Consider the following 22,373-nt stretch of genomic DNA (forward strand, 5'->3'; position numbering starts at 1 on the left):
GGAGGCATGGGGCATAGTGTTTGGTTAGGGGTGGGGGCCATGGGGCATAGTGTTTGGTTGTGGGGGTGGGAGGCATGGGGAATAGTGTCTGGTTGGAGGGTGGGGCCATTGGGCATAGTGTTTGGTTGGAGGGTGGGGCCATTGGGCATCATGTTTGGTTAGGGGTGGGGGCCATGGGGCATAGTTTTTGGTTGTGGGCGTGGTGGCCATAGGACATAGTGTCTGGTTGGAGTGGGGGCCTTTGGGCATAGTGTTTGTTTGGGGGTGGTGGCCTTTGGGCATAGTGTTTGGTTAGGGGGTGGGGCCATGGGGCATTGTGTCTGGTTGGAGGGTGGGGGCATTTGGGCATAGTGTTTGGTTGGACGGTGGGGGCCATGGGCATTGTGTCTGGTTGGAGAGTGGGCCCATTGGGCATAGTGTTTGGGTGGGGGTGTGGGTGTAATGGGGCACAGTGTCTGGTTGGAGGGTGGGGGCCATTGGGCATAGTGTTTGGTAGGCGGGTTGGAGGCATGGGCTATAGTGCCTGGTTGGAGGGTGGGGGCCATTGGGCATAGTGTTTGGTTGGGGGGGTGGTTCACCATGGGGCACAGTGTCACACTCAAGAGTGAGCTCAATCATAAAGCTAAATTAGGCACAGTTAAGAGATGTACCTCCTTTGACTTTTGTGGAAACCTGACTTAACGAAGGCCATACACACAAGAGTATGGCCAACTCAAACAGCAAAGTATAGCAGTCCAAATAGCAGTCCAAAATAATGAGCTTGTGCCTTGCAAATCTAAAGCGGCATAATGCGTGAAATGTTTGAGCGCAGTATTTTTTCTCCTGAATGATTTGTTTTCTTTGTCCACTATTGAGAATATATCCTTATGAAAGAAATTAATTATAAAAATGGAAAATCTGTAGTACAAAATGTACGTTTGAAATGCAAATAAAGACCGGCACACCTAAACTTGTATTCTTTTTCCATGTGTTTAATAAAAATGGAGGGTTGAAAAACACTCCTGCCACTCCCCCGCCTACCGCTCCTCCCGCATTTACTTTTTCGGCCCACTATAGGCAGCATGTAGGGTACATTCAGCCCTCTGGCAAAATCATTTGTGCACCCCTGCTCTAAAGAAACACTTAGACACTAACGTTTTATAAAAATACTGATAGATATTTATGGGATACATTACTCGCTGTAATCGTATTTCTGATGTATCTGCTTAGATTCACATGCTATGCATTGGCCGACATCTAATGGCAGCCATAGAGCATTACATTTTTTGTTTTTTCCAAACTCAAAAAAGGGACGTCAAGAGGCTGTGCTAGTAATACTATCCCTAGTGTGAGGTCTCCTTTACCCATGGTCCTTCATGCGTCAAGGTCCCTGTTAGGCAAGACTTGATGTAGTAACCCTGTGGTAGACTACACAACACGTGTTCGCTTGGTATTAGGTAACCCACCTTTTGGTATAGCCCTGTACTACACAAGTTGGTAGTGTGACTGAGCAGCCAGGCTTATCTCAAGAGGGGTAAATGTGAGCTGTAGCAATGAAATCTACAAATACAAGTAGCCAAGTAACACTTACACTCAATGTTTTGGTTACACATATTTAACAGCATTTTTTAAAAAGGGCAATATATGTAACTATCACATACTTAAAAATACGTTTCCAGAATCAACACAAAGCTAGTAGATCCTCTTTAGAGATGCTTTTTACACACTTCCTACACCCTGAGGGGACTTCACTAACTAGGACAGTAATGACATTTAGATATCACTAGTACACTTTGTAGATTCTGAGGTTTGAAGAAAGGAAAAGGAAGGAAAAAGTGAGCACTTAAATCTACAATGAAGTCTAGACAAAAACCTTTCCCAGCAATAATAGTTTAAAACCAAGTTATCACTTCTGAGGGACAATAAATATCAAAGGCAAATGGACTAGAAGAGTCTGCAGGGAGCCAGGACAGGCAAAGTCAATTGGAGCACAGTCTATGCAGCCGAGACACCTCTTCGATAAGAAAGTCTTGCACAAAGTTAGAGTTTGTTGAAGAAAAATCCCTGTAGGGTCCACTTGTGAAGGATAGAGCTGAGATCAACTCTAGCAAAGTAGCTACTGCAGGTCTCACCTGAGAAGAACAAAGATAAAGATACTGAGGTAAGTACCCCACGTCAGAACAGTACCTTTGGCTAGAAGAAGAGTGGTCCAGCTGAATTCTGTCTGGTTGCAGCGATGCAGATCCTGGGTTCCTGGGCCTCGGTTGTGGGGCCAAGAGGAAGGACGTCTGGAGGACTCCTGCAGCAGCAATTTGGAGGTCGGCGGCAGCTAAAGGCTCTTTTCAGATCAGCGGCACGTCGCGGGTTCAGCGCTCGGTAAACAGCACCACTGCGGATCTTGGACACCAGTTGGGGTTCCTTCAGTCCTTGAATACTGCACTCTGGGAAGGGCACTCTAGCTCTGGTCATCGTGCTTCTAGAGGGTCCTGGGGAGACTCCTGGAGCTTCAGGCTGGATTGCAGACGTTGTGCTCGACTATGGATTTCTTGACCCCTGGCACTCAGTTCCTGCAGCAGCAAAGTAGTACAGCCAGAGAATGTAAAGTTAAATTGACTTTACTAGTCTTTTAAATTCATAGACCCAGTACACACTATCTTCCTATAGAGTGTTGGAGGGGTTTACTTAGTATCCCCTATGTCTAAATACTCTTGTAGCTGTCAAAAGATACCCTTTCCTATTGAAATGGCAGGTGGCAGTGTTTTTATAACGAACCACCATGATTTTTCCCGACCGCGAACACCGGCAGCTAAAAATCGGGGCCGCCATGTTTTTCAATATGGCGCCCAAGACCCCTCTGCAAAAATAGACTTGGTCATCTTTTTTCACCCTTTATTTGTGGAAAGGTCCTTCTGGTGTTTAGCTCTGTGAGCTAAACCAGGTTTGGTCCCTTTGTTCGTGAGCCTTTGGCAGGGCTTCAGAACTGAAGTCTGCCCATGGCATCCGAGTGTCTGGGGTGGGCAGGAAGTGAGGGAGGTGCCTGAAACTCCCTGTGCTCGTTAGCCTAGGAGACCCAAATGCACTCTGGCATGATTGGCTGGCTGTCTGGCAAGGACAGCCACCCTGCTGGGTGAGTGACAGCTAGGCTCAAATGAATGGACGAAAACTGTTTAAAAGGCGAGTCTCCAGGACTGGAAGGCAAAGTTGACCACTGGAACGAAAGAACCGAAGACTAGCTGGAAGAGGACGGCTGCTGCAACCACTGGACCGTTGTCCGGTGGAGCCCTACTGCAACTCCGAATGGCCAGATCTCCATTCGACAGAAGCTCCTTCAAGGACAGCTTCTTCCTTTGAGTTGGTGGGACCAATCAACTCAGCAAACGTCTGGATACCATTCTCAGAGCTGGTGAAGGTTAATCAGGGAGAAGGACACCAGTTTGTGTTTGGAAGCCACAGCTACTGGAGCTGAAGTGAAGCCATTTTGTTAGCTCTGATGACGATCCCGTGCAGGAGTCCCCCGACGTCCTCCCTCTTGTTCCCAAGACTCAGGCTCAGGAACAGAGAGATCTGCAGGAACTGCCAGGAACAAAGGTCTTCAGCTACATCTTTTTGCTCCACTTTAAGGTATTGTGCCATCCGTTTGAGAGATCCCAACTCTCACGGTGAAAGTTTGTGAAACTTTCCCAACTTGCAGGCCTAATCAGCTTGTGACCCAGCACATCATTCACTTTCATCTAAACTACTTCTATAAACTTTTACAAAGACTTCGCCATCTGTACCAGAACTGTGCTGTCCTATCCAAGAACACTAGACTGTTTGGCCTGGCCTATTGAATTGAACTGACCGTCCTGGTAGATTGAACCTTTGCATTATCTGAAAGAAGGGCTTTCAAACCCCTTGTACAAACCTCTGCCTTTTTATTCCTATTTAAAAGTATTGAAGTGCAGGGAGCTCAAATTGTCCCTACAACTTAGAGTTTTGTGATGTAGTATATTGGTGTTTAATATCGAGTTGATTTCTACTAGTGAATGTTTTCCATGACTGTGTAAATAAATGTTTAAGTATTTATTAACCAAGAAACCTTGAGTGTAAGTGTCTACTTGAACCACTGTGATTGCAATACTTCTGTGTAACTTCTTCTACTGCTCACATTCCCTCTCGAGATAAGCCTGGCTGCTCAGCTCATTACCAAAAGTGTGTAGTACAGACTTGTACCAAAGGTTGGTTGTTGCTTACACCTAATAGTCCTAATTGTGTATGGTGTTCCCAGAGGGTGCTGACCCACAAAGAGAAAAAGTAAAAAGTCAATTTCACTTTCCTATTCTTGTGAACAGTAGTTCACACAAGAAAAGATATTTAAACCTTATGAGAAATCTAAAGGATTTCTCTGCGGCATTGCGCTGAAGGTGCTCTGCATCACCATACAAAAAGTAGATGCCTTTGGAGTTTGTCAGACTCCAAAAACAAAGGAAACGCAATCCAAATCAGGTCAAAACACATGAGAGAGTGAGAAAAAGGGCTCACTCACTCTAGGGTTCAAATCAAAAGTCCTAAAGTCCAGCAAAAGAGATGGGGTGGGTCTCTAAGGTTGAAGGCAATTAGCACAGAAATGAGAATTCTCCCCAACAAACCTATGTCTACTGAACTCTATTTTAGCGTAGTTTGTTTAATTATTCATAACACACCAGTAGAAGTTCAGCAAAAGAGCTGGGGGTCTCCAAGGTTGAAGGGAATAAGCAGAATTCTCCGTAACACAGCCTAAAAGAAGTTAAAGAGTTATTGCTTACCTCAGTCTGTGTTCCACTGAGCTGGAAAGCAACTGTGATTGTATCTCACACCAAACAGTTTTAGTCACCTAGTACAACGGTAATCCTGAATAATAGTTTTAGGTTTCTACTATTGCTTGAATCTGTGTTCTACTATTCTGAAAAGTATTCTGGTAACAGGGTTGGTTGATTATGGGATTTATTTGATGCGTGCCACTGTATAAGTGACAGGGTATACTACCCTTGACTTACTGCAAAGTAATCTAAATGTAACATATGGTTTTACTCCCCATGAAAAGGTGTGGCCTATATTAAACGTGTATAAGGTCTGACTTCCCTAGAATTACTGTTAGGTATTCTGAAGAAGGTTTATGCTTTGGTCTGTGTACCTTCAAGCATTGTGTTGTGTTTTTATAATGTGTTTATAACTCTATGACCAGTACTTACCCCAAGACTTAACGTGGCCTACTTGTATTTAAAATAAACATTTGTTTTATAATACTTCTGGTTGTAAGTGTTTCTATTAAATCCTTGGTATACTACAGGTTCAATGTACTTTCCTGCAGCCTACTATCCCTCCTGAGATAAGCCTGGCTGATCTGTCTATGCTACTTTTAGGGAGAATTCTCATAAATGTTAATTCCCTTCACCTTAGAACCCCCCCAGCAACTTTGCTGGATTTTGAGGACTTGATTATTTTACCTGGAAAGAGTGTGAGCCCCTTTTTCCCCACTTTCTCATGCATTTTGATGTGTTTTTCACTTGTGTTCTTTGATTATGGAGTTTTTGCTAACTCCATAGGAATCATCTTTTCATGTGTGTTCCCAAAAGTCTAAATACCTTCTCTGGGATAAACTACTGTTTCACAGAGAATGTGAAGTGAAATTGACGTTACTAATCTTTCCAAATTCCAAGGCCCAGCACACACCATCTTACAATGGATTGCTGGAGGGCTTACATAGTATCCCTGTGTCTAAATATGCATGTAGCAGTCAATTGCTACCCTTTCCTATTGAAAAGGCTGGTGGCAGTGGTTTTACAACAAACTACCATGATTTTTCCTGACCGCGAACACCGGTAGCTAAAAAAGGTCCTTCGAGTGTTTGTGTGCGCCAGATCAGGTTTGGTCCCTTTGCTCGTATACCTTTGGCAGGCTTCAGGACTGAAGACCGCCTCTGGCGTCCGAGTGTCTGGGGTGGGCAGGAAGTGAGGGAGGTGCCCGAAACTCCCTGTGGTTAGTCTCCTAGGAGACCCAAATGCACTCTGGCCTGATTGGCTGGCTCACTGTCCGGCAAGGATAGCCACCCTGCTGGGTGAGTGACAGCTAGGCTGGAATGAAAGGGAGAGCACTGTTTAAAAGGCAAGTCTCTTGGACTGGAAAGCAGAGTCAACCACTGGAAAGAAAGAACTGAAGAAGAGCTGGAAGAGGACGGCTGCTGCAACTCCTGGACCGTGGGTTGCCCGGAGAAGCCCTGCTGCAAGTCCCAATTGCCAAGTTCATCTCGACAGAGAAGCCCCTTCAAGGAAGACTTCTTCCTTTGAGTTGGTGGGACCAATCAACTCGTAAGCCACTTGGATACAATTCTCAAGGCTGGTTAGGATTAACAAGGGAGAGGGATACCAGCTTGTGTGCTTGAATCTACAGCTACTGGAACGGAAGTGACTCCATCTTGTTTGCAGTCCCCCGATGTCCTCCCTCTTGTCCCCACGACTGAGGCTCAGGAACAGTGAGATCTGCAGGACCTGCCAGGAACCAACATCTTTAGCTGCATTTTGTTCTTCATACTAAGGTACTGTGCCAACCCGATTGAGAGAACGCCACTATCGCAGTGAAAGTTTGTGAAACTTTCCCACTTTACAGGGCTAATCAACTTGTGACCTGACATATGATTCTTTTTCACCTAAACTACTTCTGAGAACTTTTGCAAAGACTTTACCGTTTGATACCAGAACTGCTCTTTCCAATCCAGAACACTAGCCCATTGACTTTGGCCTGGCCCAATGACCTGAAATGAACTTTTCTGGTGAACTGAAACTATTTGCACTGTCTAACAAGTATGCGTGATCTATTCTACTTACCTTGTCCCTTTTGCTCACTTCTAACTGAACTGCCATTTGGCTCCTAGTTCAGGGGAGCTCAAACTGTCTCAAAATCTTAGAGTTTTGTATTGAAGTGTATTGGTGTATATAATATTAAGTTGACTCCTTCTAGTGAAATGTTTTCTAAATGATTGTAGTAAATTAATAAGTGTTTTTACCAAGAAACCAGTGTCTACTTGAAACACTGTGATTGAAAATCCTCGGTGTAATTACTTGTACTGCGGACATTCACTCTTGAGATGAGCCTGGCTGCTCAGCTCGCTACCAAATACTGTGTGGTACAGACTTATACCAAAGGTTGGTTTGGCTAACACCTGTAGTCCTAATTGTGTGTAGTGGTCCCAGAGGGTACTGCATGCAATTCTGCCTAACGGCTACCATAAACTCAGGTGAACAGCCTTATACTACGAGTGGACGCTTGTACTGTCTCAGTTGAATGGATTTACTAAGCCCTTAGTTGGACGTCAGAAAAAAAAAACTGTCCTATCTCGCGCCATTTCCTCTCATGTACAACAGAGTATCGTCTGTGTATTGGCGGATGGCTAGATTGACCAAAGGAAGCAGAAGAAGGGATGTAGAATTTCTAGGACTGATGTTGAATTTTTGACCAGATTCCTGTCCTGTACCTGAAACATGACCTGGCTGTCCTTTCCTCCAATTTACATAACGAAAGATGATTATGTAAGTTAACTTGTCCAAACAACTTGTCCAACTAAACCCAGTCTTGTGGGGATCTGCTTGTCAGCTTGAGTTCATACCTTTCCCTCAATTAGTGGGTGGGTGGTGGCAGTAGACCCTTAGCAATCTTATTAAACAATACTTTAACTAATTGCCATATAGCCAATATTACACAGAGTAATGTTGTTGAAGTTTGAAATCAAGAACATTGCTGCCAGCGTGAATGAAAAACAGCCTATAAAGTAATTGGGTATTCCTATTCTGGTTGACAACCCGAAAAACGCCCTTGGGAAAAAAGAAAAAAAAAGCGGCTGCACAAAAATGAAATTTACTACTGCTTTCTGATCCCTCTGAACCCTGCATTAAGGCAGAGGGTTCCCAAATGATGAACTGAATAACTGGACAAAAAGGTGTTTTCCCAAAGAAACAAAATGAAGTCCCTGATTCGAAAAGCACACTTTCTACAGAAAGTGGCAAAGTGTTCCCTGAGAGAAGGGAGATTTTGCATTGCAGAATGGTGATGAAAAAGGATTTCTACAAAAATATATGAGTGTTTTAAAAGTGTGTTATCCTTTAACATTATGAGCATTGCACAGTGCGCAGGGAGATTAAAATAAAGAGTGCTGCACATGCCAAATTGCATTTATGCCAACAGTGAACAATAGCATTTTATTCAAATGAAACTTTGTGAAAAGTGAACCTCATGCAAAGTCCATGGTGTAGTTAATTTATTTTGTTACGATTTAAAGAGCTTGTTTGTTTGTTTGTTTATTTTATTTCTATAGCTCTCCGGACCCAGGAGTATAGGGGCGCTTAGTACAAGGTTGCAAGGCACAGAACAAGGTAATAAACAGAGATGCTAGAACAATTTAGAATAGCAGTTATATACAGGCAGTGGTGGTGATAGCACCCAATAGTGACATAGGTGAGCACAGTACATGGTATTAAATAGTGATGCTAGAACGATTTAGATAGCAGTTATATACAGGCAATGGTGGTGATAGCACCCAATATTGACATAGGTGAGGCATGGACAGATAGTGCAGTATATAGCTAGGTCTGGCTTCAAAGTTGACTATTTGTCAGAAGCCACCCAATGACAAGTTTCCTGAATGACTGAAAGGAATTGGATGATTTGATGCTCAGAGGCAGGGTGTTCCAGAGTTGGGGGGCCAGTACAGTAAAGCTCGAACCTCCGGCTCTTTTGGAATTAAATCTAGGTACTGTTAGGCATAAGGTGTTGGAGGATCTCGTGGTTCTAACGGAGGGTTTCATAGTGAGTTTGTTAGTCAGGTATGGGGGTGCTAAATTGTTGAGAGCTTTGTACGTCAGGCAGAGTGTTTTTAGGTTGATTTTATGTTGGATGGTGAGCCTTCTGCATGTGGTTCTGGTGGCCGAGATGTGCTCACGTCTGGGGATATTTAGCGCTGCCCGCAGCGCATTATTTTGAAGGACTTGGAGCTTATTGATTATCGCTTGGTTGGCCCCTAAGTAGAGACTATTGCAATAATCTAGTTTGGATTGTATAAGGGCTCTGGCTAGTATGAGGCCACTGTTAGGGGAGAGAAATGGTCGACAGGCTCTAATAAGTTTTCCGGTATATGCAGTGGCAGACGCGGTTGCGTTAATTTGTTTAGTGAAGTTAACATTGGCATCAAGATAGAAGCCGAGAGTTTTCACATTTTTGGCGACCGGGATGGTGTTGCCATCGATTATGATGTTAGAGTAATTTAGACTTCGTTTTTGTAGACTGTTTGGTGAACCAACAATAAGCAGTTCGGTCTTCTCGTCATTGAGGCAGAGGCCATGTGTGGCCATCCATGCCTGAATGACGGAGAAGATTTCATTGATCCTGGCTACATCAATAACGTAATTGCCCGAGATAGTGAGGAGTATCTGGGTGTCGTCCGCATAGTTTGTATAGGTGACACCCAGACGGTCCAGTTTACAATATCTTTACAAAGCCCCTCTTTGATAAAGGGTGGGTGAAACACATGAACCTTGTGGGATCCCACAGGAAATAGGGATAGGGTCTGCTGCTGCCACCAGAGAGAAGACCCTCATGGTTCTGTTGGCTAGGAAGGACTGTATCCACGTGACATCAGAGGGGGAAAAGTGGGCGGCAGAGGAGAGGTGGTTACAGAGTATTTTATGGTCCACCAAGGCGAAGGCAGCTGAGAGATCTAAAAGGAGTAGGATGGTGGCATTGCCCTTATCTTTAATTTCGTCAATCTGACTTTTGAGGTCAACAAGGGCAGTTTCTGTTCTATGCTGAGGCAGGAAGCGAAACTGACGTAATCCGAGTAATTGGTTAGACTCTAGGTAATGCTGAATTTGCAGGTAAGCAACTCTATCAAGAATTTTTAACAGGAAGGGAACAGTAGTAATGGGCCTGTAATTTGTGGGGATGGAGGGGTCCAGATTCTGTTTTTTTTAGTAGCGGGAGGACCCATGATTGTTTCAGGTTATTGGGTACCGAATTGGTGGAGAAGGAAGCGTTTATGAGCTTGGATATGAAGGGGGCGAGGTCTACTGCTGCATCTTTTATGATCTGTGCAGGGCAGCTGTCCCCTTTACAGTTCGATGGTTTGAGGGATGTTATAATTTTTTGCACTTCTAGTGCGGCTACGTTTTTGAAGGTGAAACCCTGGTTGGTGTTAGGGGCGGTAGGTGGGCTGGACATGAGGGGGCTAAGGGTGGGGCTACTATTGGAGAGTTGAAGTCGTTTGTTTTCAATTTTTGTTTGTAGGCCAGTAATTGTGTTTGCCAGAGCATCTTGGATACTTGTGCACCAAGATTGGTCCTTCACAGATGAGTCCATAGGTGGATTGGGGTTTTCTAATTCCTTCAGGATAGTGAATAGTTCTTTTGTATTGGAACTGGCATTACTTATTCATGTGTTATAGGCTTCCTTTTTTGTGCGAATAATTTCTTGTTTGTAGAGGGAGGATGCATTTATAAGATTGACTTTATGTTCCGCTGATGGATTCTTTTTCCAAAGGGTTTCCATTTTGGACTTATTTTTTCTTAATATTTTGAGTTCTGGAGTATACCAGGAATTGAGGTGTGCTTTGGATTTACTTTTACGTAATTTTAGTGGGGCAACACGGTCAATGGCATTGGTCATGGCGTTATTGTGGGTGTCTACTAGTAGGTTAGGGTCTGATGTGTTAGGGATCATGTTAAGGGTGGGTAGAACCAGTGGGATGAGGGCTTCAGCTGTGATGTTCCGTTCGTTTCTCGTCAGGCATGCTGGTGCAAGTGGGTGTTGTCTGTGGAGGGGGTTATTGGTACTGATGTCAAATGCGAGTAGGAAGTGGTCGGTCCATATCAGTGGTTGTGGGTCCCTACAGATGATGTTGCAGTTGTGTGCAGGGAGCCAGTCTAGGGTTCTGCCTTTTTGATGTGTGGGTAAGGTGTTAAGTTGAGTGTAGTTGTGTTCATCAAGTACATTGGCAAGGGAAGATGCTGGAGTGTCATGGGGGTCATTGTACCCCAAGTTAAAGTCACCGAGAATGATATTCTGTGATAGAGGTTTAGATTTTTCGGCTATGAGGGAGGTTATGTCTTCCTCGAATGAACCTATGGGCCCAGGGGGTCTGTATAATAGATCCAGGGTGATGGGGGAAGTTTGAATTTTAATGGATAGATGTTCGCAGGATTTTAAAGGAGGGGAGGTCACAGATCTAATGTCAAGCGAGGATTTGAAAATGAGAGCTACACCTCCTCCACGGGCAACTGGTCTGTCGGCCCTGAGGATGGAGTAGTTGTCTGGAACTGAGAGAGATAAAGAGGGGCCTGCTGCAGTATGGAGCCATGTTTCAGTGGTGGCGAGGAAATCCAGGTCTGCTGAGCAAATGATGTCTGCGATTTCTGTAGGGTGGGCCACAAGGGATCTAACATTGAGTAAGGCTCCTTTAAGTGGCACAGAGTTTGCAGTAGTATTTTTATTAGTGGTTTTAGTAAATTGATTTGTGGCCATTTTGCTAGGTAGGGTAGGGAGTCTACAACCTAGTCTATCGTTGCGGGTCATGAGGTTAGGGTGGGCTGTAGGGTAGTGTTCAATCGAACTGTGCAAGTTCTGGATGTTGTCAGAGTGGTCATCTGTAGCAAGGTTAAGTGGGGTGTTACCTAAAGTGGCGCTCATTTTAGTACTATGGTCTGAGGATGCGCTTTGGGGGAAAGGAGGTAGGGAAGGTAGGAAGGGTGTTGGGCAGGGGATGGGGTGATGTCTAGGACAGCCAAGCTTAGCGAGTCCATTACTGAAAGGGATATAGCTATTGTTGCTACATGGTGTGCAGTCGGGCATAATGCAGAAGGGGACCATGATGAGTATTAGCCAGGCTGGCATAGTTTGAGTATGGATTTGGGTAGTTTCTGGCTAATAGCCAGAAGGTGCAACACAATCAAGGTGGTCTAGTAGCGACCAGGGCACAACACGGTAAACGTGGTCAGTTAGCGACCAAGAGGTATGACACAATCAATATGGTCTAGTAGCGATCAGGGCACAGCACGGTAAACGTGGTCAGTTAGCGACCAAGAGGTATGACACAATCAATATGGTCTAGTAGCGACCAGGGCACAACACAGTGAATGTGGTCTGTTAGCGACCAAGAGGTATAACATAGTCAAAATGGTCAAGTAGCGACCAAAGGCACAACACAGTGAATGTGGTCTGTTAGCGACCAAGAGGTGTAACACAATCAATATGGTCTAGTAGCGACCAAAGGCACAACACAGTGAATATGGTCTGTTAGCTACCAAGAGGTGTAACATAGTCAAGATGGTCAAGTAGCGACCAAAGGCACAACACAGTGAATGTGGTCTGTTAGCGACCAGGAGGTGTAACACGATCAGGCACGAGCCGGAGGGATAGAGTGGTAGTGGCAGCGCGTAAGAATGTTACAAGTTACCTTATTTGTGATGTTCAGGCTCATCTGAGACAGGCATGGCTGCCTGCAGATGCGTATTGTCAGTTAGCTATGGACGCTGGGTTAAGTATTTAAGCGAGGTCCTCTTTGGGCATGGTGTCTTCTCATTGGAATGGAACTTATTGTTGATCTCGGAACTCCTGCGACCGTGCGCAACCATGCGCATAACAGGGGCAAAACAGGGCCTTTTCCTGGCCTTCGCCGGGCCGCCGGCTTTCCGCCTGCCGGCGGAAGTTGTGGTTTCAAGTAGGGCTGGATGTTGCCTAGCAACGTGGCTGCTTCCAAGCCTCGTTGTGGGCCCGTGCAGCGCCCGACATTTTGTTTCTTGCGAGTGCGGGAAAAATGAAGCACATCAGCTGATTCAGCCTCAGGCTGAATCAGGGAGCGGATAGAAGCTCACTGGAGGGCTAGGGGCAGCAGTATGGTGCAGGGTGGGGCAGATCTCACCCGGATTGAAAGGTCTGCTTGGGCGGGTCCTCGTGGTGCGATGCTGGGCTGGAGGGTATGCTGCCAGTTGGTGGTGGCTCCTGCCCTCTCCACCTCGCTGGGGACAATGAGTAGGCTCAGGGGCAAAACAGGGCCTTTTCCTGGCCTTCGCCGGGCCGCCGGCTTTCCGCCTGCCGGCGGAAGTTGTGGTTTCAAGAAGGGCTGGATGTTGCCTAGCAACGTGGCTGCTTCCAAGCCTCGTTGTGGGCCCGTGCAGCGCCCGACATTTTGTTTCTTGCGAGTGCGGGAAAAATGAAGCACATCAGCTGATTCAGCCTCAGGCTGAATCAGGGAGCGGATAGAAGCTCACTGGAGGGCTCGGGGTAGCAGTATGGTGCAGGGTGGGGCAGATCTCACCCGGATTGAAAGGTCAGCTTCATTTTGCCATTTTCGTGCCTAGCAACACTTTTGTACAGGAGCGTTATAAATGCCACATCATATCATATAGGGATTTGTGTGCAAGATAAAAGTGTTGAAATGTTCATTTGACCTTAGTGTATTTACTGGAGAATGAAAAGCAGAAACACACGTGTGGTGTAATCTCAGATCTTTTGTTACTGTTTATCCCCAAAAGGTGAATTATTTGTATTGAATCTTTGTATTGGTGCCACAGAGAATGATGTGTGTGGGGTGAAGTAGTGTAAGTGTAAAGGTTTCCATAATAATTAATACACATTATCTTTCTATACACCAGCCTGGTTCTTGGCTTATCATTGCTAACGGAGGAGAGATTCACTGGTTCTAGAGTCACCACAGACAGGGCTAGATAGAACGTACAGGTATCTTGGTGTGGTGCTTTTGATTAAAGGGTCAGGGGGTGGGATTCCCTTTATTAATTGTGGTCCCATAAATATATCTCACAAACAGGAATTCCCAAGGTTACTGCACTGATTTTACAATCCGAATCAACTTCTACAAACATTCAGCAATAGTAATTTCCAATAAGCCTCATTATTCAACGAGAAACTTTAACAAAGAAAACATGCTCCAGTAAAGCGGTACATACGTTTGCATCCGCTCGGCCCAAAGCCAAATGTTCCAGGCACGCAGCGGTCGCACTTCCTCCCGACAATATTGGGCCGGCACTGGCATTGCCCTCCACTGGGCTCACAGACTGAACTCAAGGAGCCTTGAGGATCACACTGGCAGGCTGGGCAGAAATGATGCGTTATAGAAGCAGTCCAACAGGTATCTTTTTAAAAGTAGACAATAAAACACTCAAATTGTGATGGCATCTTTCTGGTTAGACATACCAAGTGCCCCCTCATGTAGCAGGGAGGAAATGCTGAAGATTATGTTCTTGCAAACATCGGTCATGGGTGTTTTAACAACACTCTGGCTGTTCTCCAGACATCGATATCGTTGAAAAGTGGCCCAGGCACTGTTCGTGATCACATCATTTCCAGATCCTCCCATGCTGAAGATGTCCAGGGACTTGCAGTGGGGCAAGAGAACCATCTGTAATGGAAGAGCATGCAAGTCATAGCCGAATGGCCATCTAACAATAAAGGTTCCAAACTCAAAATTGGGATTTGTTGGGACTGATTTTCTAAATGCTGGCCTGTTGGACAGATGTATAGAAGGCCAACCTATATTGTGACAGGGACAACTCTGGGGAGCTGTAGCCAAACCAGATCAAGGTAGCGGTGACAAGAGGTCTAGGCTAAGTCTCAAGAGGTGGTGAGCTTGTAAAGGGTCCACAATGGGTTCACACAATGGGAATCACTAATTTCACATAGACAGTATGTATACAAATAGTTATTTATTTATGGGCAAATATCACTATGAAAAATGACTACTAACAGGTAGAAATACATCTATACAGCCACTAGTGAAGGGCATAACACAAATCAAACTCCTGTAAAGAAAAGTGCAGATTAGTTTTATGTACTACAGGTCCATGTTGGGGAGAATTCTCATTTTTGTGCCAATTCCATTTAACCTTGGATAACCCCAGCTCTTTTCTGGACTTTAGGACTTTTTAAGTCTGGAGTGAGTGAGACCTTTTTCTCATTCCCTCAAGTGTTTTTACCCGATTGGATTTTGTGTTTTCACTGTTTTTGGAGTCTGACAAACTCCATAGGCCTCTACTTTTTGTATGGTGACACACAGCACCTTTAGTGCAGTGTCCCAGAGAAATTCTTTAGATTTCTCATAAGGTTTAAATATCTTTTCTTGTGTGAACTGTTCCCAAGAATAGTAAAGTGAAATTGAATTTACTCTTTGTGGGTCCAGGACACCATTTTATGTGGAGTGCTGGGGGGTTACCTAGAAGCCCCTTATCCTACCTTCTCATGTAACATTTTTTATGTTACACTTACTACATGTAATGGTTGGTGGCAGTGGTTTATTTTTCCTACCATTGTGCGTCTTTACCGCAGGCTGAATCCTCAGCTGCAGTTATGGGCACCCATGGGTGCATTTTGTCAAAATGGCCCCGGTCGTCTTTTTTTTTGCCATTTCTTGCTTATGAGGTTTTCCCTGGGTTTTACTCTGCCCGCCAAACCAGGTTTAGCCCCTTTGTTTGTTTTGCCTTTGGTGGACTTCAGTGCTGAAACCCACCTCTGGCTCCAGTGTGTCTGGCAGGGCAGGAAGCGAGGGAGGTGCCCAAAACTCCCGGTCCTTAGTCTCCTTGGTTACCTGAATGCACCCAGCTAAAACCGCAAAGTGACCCTGATTTGGAAAGAGCCCATTGCTGCCACCGACCTTCAAACCACAGTACAGGAGTCCTATAGACGTCCTCCCTCTTGTCCCCACAGCTGAGGCACAGGAATAAGGACTGAAACCAGAACAGACGCCAGCAGGATCCTCTTCTTCCAACCTAAGGTACTGTCTTGACTGAAGGGGTATTTACCTCTCGTCTGTAGCTTGCTTGTTCTCACTGTAGACTTGCAGTAGTTTTTTTTTTGCAGAGTCGATTCCAGCTCTGCCCCTCGCAAGCGGTTAGGGAGAATTCTCAGAAATGTGCCAATTCCTCTCTACCTCTAGGACTTACATTTTTTACCCGAGAGAATGAGACCCTTTCCCCCCCCACTCATGTATTTTAATGCGATTTTGAACTCTGCGTTTCTTTTGGTTGTGGAGTCTGACAAACTCCATAGGCATCATCTTTTACATTGTGTCGCACAACACCATTGCTGCAGTGACACAGGGAAGTCTTCCAGATTTCCCAAAGGTTTAAATGCCTTCTCTTGGATAAACTACTGTTTCCAAGAGCAGTGAAGTGAAATTGACTGTACTTAAATTTGTTACTTTCTAGACCCAGAGTTAGGCAAAGTTTGAATGCAGTACCCTGTGGGAACACTACAAGCAACTATGACTACAGATACAGGCAACACAACCTTTAGGATAAGCTTGTACTACACAGTTTTGGTAGCGTGTTGAGCAGCCGGGCTTATCTCAAGAGGGGAAATTTGAGCTGTAGTGGAGTTACACAAAGACTCACAGTTACACGTATTCAAATAAACTATTAACACTCAAGGTTTCTTGCATAAACAATTAATAATTTATCAGTCAGTTATAAAGCCGCCTTCTTTTTCTGAATCAGACAAGACCCTTTTGGGATGGCCCACAGACACAACCTACACCCACAGGTGACTTCAGTAACAAGGGTGCCGGGGACATGAATATCTTACTGTTGGCTTTCAGAATACTCTTAATAAGTTGGTAAAAGAAAAATATTATTAGAACACAAAAAATTACAAATATTCATAACCTGGGCAAATACTTTCAGATAGCACTTAGAAGAGCCATTCAACTCAGATAAGCCAAAGTCAATGGGCAAAAGTCTTTATGTAGGATGCAGCACTTCAGGTAAGCAAACGGAAAAGTCTTTGCACAAGTTCTTAGGAGTCTTTGATAAAAAGAAGAATCAATGTAGGGCCACAGGCTGATTAGACTTGTGATTTGCAGAAGTTGCAAGCACTTTCACAGTAAGAGGTACGTTCTCTTAGACTTGTTTTACAGTACCTTTGTAAACAAGAAAAATATGCAGCTGAAGACTTCTATGGCTGTGCAGCTCTGCAGATCTCACAGTTCCTGGGCCTCAGTCGTAGGGACAAGAGGGAGGACGTCGGGGGACTCCAGCACTGCACTGGCTCTGTCAAAACTGGCAACCAGCAAACTTTACTTTCAGTGGCTGTTTCGCGTTTCAGCTCCTTGCACAGCAAATAGCAATAAGCGCGGTTCCTGGCTGTCAAGGTGGACTGTCCTTGCTTCTGGGATCCTGCACTCTGCTGAGGGGTCTCAGGCTTGGTCAGTCTTGCTTTGTGGGAGTCCGGAGGATCTTCCAAAGGCTTTAGGCCAGCTTACAAGCAACGCACACACTCTACGGTTTCCTGCAGCAACTCTGAGGAAATTCAACCAGCTCCAAGATGGGTGTCCAGGTGGCTTACTTGGGAGTTGATTGGTCCCACCAACTCAAAGGGCGAAGTCGTCCTTGCAGGGCTTCTCTGTCGATGCAAACTTGGCAAGTAGTCACTGGAGCAGGACTTCCGCGGGCAAACCAACTGTCCAGGAGTTGCAGCAGGCGTCCTCTTCAAGCTATTCTTCGGTTCCTTCATCCAGTGGTTGACTCTCCTTCCAAGCCAAAGGACATTCCTTTTATTCAGTTCTCTCCCATTCATTCCAGCCTAGCTGCCACTCACCCAGCAGAGTGGCTGTCCTTGCCGGACAGTCAACCAGCCAATCACCAGAGAGTCAATTTGGGTCTCCTAGGAGATCAAGCACACAGAGTTTCTGGCACCTCCCTCACTTCCTGCCTACCCCAGACACTCTGTAGCCAGAGGCGTGTTTCATTCCTGAGCCTGCCAAAGGTGAATGGACAAAGACCAAACCTGGTTTGGCACACAGAGAACTCTAGAAGGACCTTTACACAAAGACCTGGTGAAAACACCGAGCACCATTTTAGCAAAGATGGCTGGATGCCATTTTGAAAAAGATGGCTCCCGCGGTTTACCGGGTTCGCGGATGGTCGCGGCAAATGCAAACCTAGGTAGTTCAAAACGAAACTACTGCCACCAGCCAGTCCATTGAGGAAAGGGTAACATAAAAGATGTTACATGAGCATTTAGACAGAGGGGATATTTAGTAACCCCTCCAGCAATCTATTGTAAAATAGAGTGTGCTGGGTCTAGCAAGTACAATGGGAAGTAAACAGTAGTTGATGCCAGAGAAAGTATTTAAACCTTGGGAAATCTGGAAGACTTCTCTGTGGCACTGCACTGAAGGTGTTTTGTGACAATTGTAAATGATGATGCCTATGGAGTTGGTTAGACTCCATAACCAAAAAAGAAACTGTGTATACAATTACATTAAAATACATCAGAGAGTGGGGAAAAAGGGCCACACACTCTCCAGGTAAAAAAATCAAGTCCTCAAAATCCAGCAAAGTTGGTGGGGGTCTCTAAGGTGGAGGGAATTAACACATTTTTGAGAATTCTCCCCAACTCCCAGCACACACTATCTTACAATAGGGTGCTGGAGGGGTTACTTAGTATCCCCTTTGTCTAGCTTCTCATGTATGTTAGGGAGAATTCTCAGAAATGTGCTAATTCCCTTCACCTTAGAGACCCCCAGCAACTTTGCTGGATTTTGAGGACTTGATTATTTTAACCTGGAGAGAGTGTGACCCTTTTCCCAACCCTCTCATGTATTTTAATGTGAATTTGACCTGTGTGTTTCTTTTGGTTGTGGAGTCTGAAACTCCATAGACATCATCTTTTACATTGTATCACACAGCACCTTCAGTCAGTGACACAGGGAAGTCTACCAGATTTCCCAAAGGTTTAACTACCTTCTTTGGGATAAACTACTGTTTCACAGAACAGTAAAGTGAAATTGACTTTACTTACCATTGTAACCTTCTAGACCCAGCACACACTATCCTACAATAGAGTGCTGGAGGGGTAACCTAATATCCCCTTTGTCTAGCTTCTCATGTAACATTTTTATGTTACCCTTTTCTCACTGAATGGCTGGTGGAAGTGTTTTCGTTTGAACTACCATGGTGTGCATTTACCACAGGCTGCGTTCACAGCGTCTGTAAAGCAACCACGGGCGCCATCTTTGTCAAAATGGCTCCTGGTCTTCATTTTTTGCCATTTCTTTGTGAAAAGGTCCTTCTTGAGATTTACTCTGCGCGCCAAACCAGGTCTGGTCTCTTTGTTCATTTTGCCTTTGGCGGGCGTCACGAGTGAAACTGGCTTCTGGCTCTAGAGTGTCTGGGGTAGACAGGAAGTGAGAGAGGTGCCCACAATTCACTGTGCTTAGTCTCCTATGAGACCCAAATGCACTCGGTAGTCATTGGTCAGCTGACTGTACGGTAAGGACAGCCATCGGGCTGGGTGAGTGATAGCTGGGCTGCGATGAATGGGAGAGAACTGAATAAAGGTTTGGAAGGCAGAGTCGACCACTGAACAAAGGAACCAAAGAAAAGCTTGAAGAGGACGCCTGCTGCAACTCCTTGACCATTGGTTTGCCTGGTGAAGCCCTGCTGCAGCGCTGTAACGCCAAGTTCGCATCGACAGAGAAGCCCCTGCAAGGACGACTTCTCCCTTTGAGTTGGCAGGACCAATCAACTCCAAAGTAAGCCACCTGGACATCCATCTCAGAGCTGGTTGGATTTCCAAGAGTTGCTGCTGGAAGCTGTACAGCCAGGGAGAGGAACACCATATTGTGTGCATTGCGTTTAAGCTGGCCTAGAGCTTTTGGAAGATCCTCCGGACTCCCAGGAAGCAGGACCGACCGAGCCTGAGCCTCATGAACAGAGTGCGGGACCCCAGAAGCAGAAGCAAGGAAAGTCCATCTCAACAGCCAGGAACCGCAGTGCTGCTATTTGCTGTAGAGACGAGGAGCTGAAACACTGAACAGCCACTGGTTTGAAGATTGCTGGTTGCGAGCGGTGACTGTCCCATTGCAGGAGTCCCCAGAAGTCCTCCCTCTTGTCCCCACGACTGAGGCCCAGGAACAGTGAGATCGGCAGAGGAACAGGAGTCATCTGATGCACTTTTTCTTCAATGCAAAGGTACTGTACAAAGTCTGAGAGAACCTACCTCTTGCTGTAGAGTTGCTTGAATCTTCTACCACTCACAAGTCTAACTGTTTGTGGCCCTATATTTGATTCTTCTTTTCTTCAAAGACGTCTAAAACATTGTGCAAAGGCTTTTCTACTTACCTGCCAGAAGTGCTTCATCCTATATAAGACTTTTGCCCATTGACTTTGGCCTAGCCTGTTATACTAAATGACTCTGCTGTGGGGATCCAAAAGTATTTTCCTGCTTAAGAATAGTTGTGGTCTCTTGTTCTAATAATCTTTTCCTTTTACCAACTTATAACAGTATTCTAAATGCCAACAGTAAGATATTAAGTTCAACAGCACCCCAGCTATTAAAGTCACCTGAGGGTGTAGGTTGTGTCTGTGAACCATTCCAAAAGGCTATTTACTGATTTAGAAACTAAGACTGTACAGTATTGAAGTGTACTTGTGTGTTACTATTATACTGCTCCCTTCTGAAGAAGGCTTATTCTAACTGACTGATAAATAAATTAATAATTGTTTATGCAAGAAACGTTGAGTGTAAGAGTTTATTTGAACACTCGTCATTGTGAAACTCTGTGCAACTCCTCTACAGCTCACATTGACCCCTCTTGAGATAAGCCTGGCTGCGCAACACGCTCCCAAAAGTGTGTAGTACAAGCTTATACCTAAGGTTTGGTTTCCTATACCTGTAGTCAGAGGTTTGTAGTGTTCCCAGTGCATCCATGCTTTGCCTAACAACGGGGAACAAATATGAGTCATAAGTTAATTGTACTCTGTATGGAAAAAGGCTTCCCATTAGACCACACATGGGAAACAATTTTATATTAGTCCTTTTCCCCTCAATTAAAATGATGTTCGACCATACCAACCTTTTCAATACCACTTCCCACCCACTATTTAACGCTTTCCCTGCCCATCTATGCCTTTGCGCAATTTCAAAATGCAACTATGAAATCCATTTTACAAAATCAGAGATTTTGTAACTTTCTGCAAATAGCAACATTCGTGGAATGAGAAGATTCGGTCACTTGGTCCATTTTTTTAAAATTTATAAAGCACTTTTACACAAAGTGATGTGCATTATTTTAACAAACGCTGAACAAATTCATAAATATAATGATAGTAGCTGGGGTAATGGATGTTAGGGAGATTTATCATTTTAATGCTTTATTTCAATCCTGAATGAGTGAAGCCTTTTTCCACTCATTCATTCTTGTGGGCTCTATATTTTGGAACTCTATACTTTGTATGCTACCTGTACTATGGAGTTTGCCTGCTCCATAGCCCTTAAAGGCATCTGTGTTTTACAACTGCAGCACACAGTTCCTTATGGGCCGTGTTGCTGGGGACCCTTAGGGTCCTCCTTTAAGATTATTTTTCTGTATCCTCAAGTAACTAAAGTTACTAAGGAAGGATAGAGAGATACTTGGTATCACTCCCAAAACTCTATACCCTGAGAGATTGGCATACACCACTTCTTCGGAGTCCCTCGGTCGCACAGAAAATAGGGTCAGGATAGCAGTGGTTGCTTCATGGTGTTGCAAAGGGTCTGCATGCATCTCTGATAATCTTCATCGGTTACTTCAGTTTCCAGTGGACAATTTGCCCTTCACCTCAGGAGCCTCACCTTTTATTTGTATTTTGTATTTGTTTATTTATAGTGCGCACCTTGCCCCGGGGCATCTGGGCGCATGTTTAAGGAGGCGGTTACAAGTTACAGCAAATAGATACACTTTACATTTTTACACATATTTAAATAGAGTTCAGAGCATCAACAGAGAGGAGTGGAGCGAATCTAAGAATGCAGTATAAAAACAGTCTATGTACAATGAGCAGCCGGTAATGAAATTGACAGATGTAGGCTTATAAAGAGGAGGCTAGGGCATCTCGTTCATGTAACCACAGTTTAGTTTTAGCTTTGAAGGCAAAGATGTGAGGAACATTTCTGAGAGCATTGGGAAGAGTGTTCCAGAGCTTAGCCGCGAGGACAGGGAAGCTCGAGCCTCCGGCTGTCTGTAGCTTGAAACTGGGAATAGTCAGCGTATGAGCCTGAGAAGATCTTAGTGGTCTAGTTGCTGTGTGTTGTATGAAGCGCGTGGAAAGGGCCTTGTGTGTTAGAACAAGTGCTTTGAGGGATATGCAGTGAGTGATGGGTAGCCAGTGCAAATTGCGTCTCGTGTTAGATATGTGGGAACGCCTAGGAACGTTGAGAGCTGCCCTTATGGTGTTGTTCTGCATGACCTGGAGTTTATCAATGTTTCTTTGACTAGTCCCTAGGTAGAGGACGTTGCAGTAATCGATTTTGGACATGATGAGGGTTCTGGCGAGAATCAGACAGTTTTCCGTAGTCAAGAAGGGGCGACATGCTGTAATCAATTTGCAAGTATAGGATGATGC

The 22,373-nt window shown here is 44.9% G+C and overlaps 1 protein-coding gene across 1 annotated transcript in view; it reads right to left on the minus strand.

Moving 5' to 3' along the window:
* Positions 1-22,373, minus strand: part of LAMB1 (laminin subunit beta 1) — a 373,674-nt gene that overhangs the window by 180,677 nt on the left and 170,624 nt on the right. The window contains exons 17-18 of the mRNA XM_069629156.1: positions 14,191-14,395; positions 13,944-14,087 (exon numbers count right to left, since the gene is read on the minus strand). Coding sequence (XP_069485257.1) covers positions 13,944-14,087; positions 14,191-14,395 — 349 coding nt within the window. The remainder of the gene's footprint in view (positions 1-13,943; positions 14,088-14,190; positions 14,396-22,373) is intronic.

The sequence above is a fragment of the Ambystoma mexicanum genome, chromosome 12 (genome assembly GCF_040938575.1).
Source record: "Ambystoma mexicanum isolate Mex_15411 chromosome 12, UKY_AmexF1_1, whole genome shotgun sequence".
Taxonomy (NCBI): Eukaryota; Metazoa; Chordata; class Amphibia; order Caudata; family Ambystomatidae; genus Ambystoma; species Ambystoma mexicanum.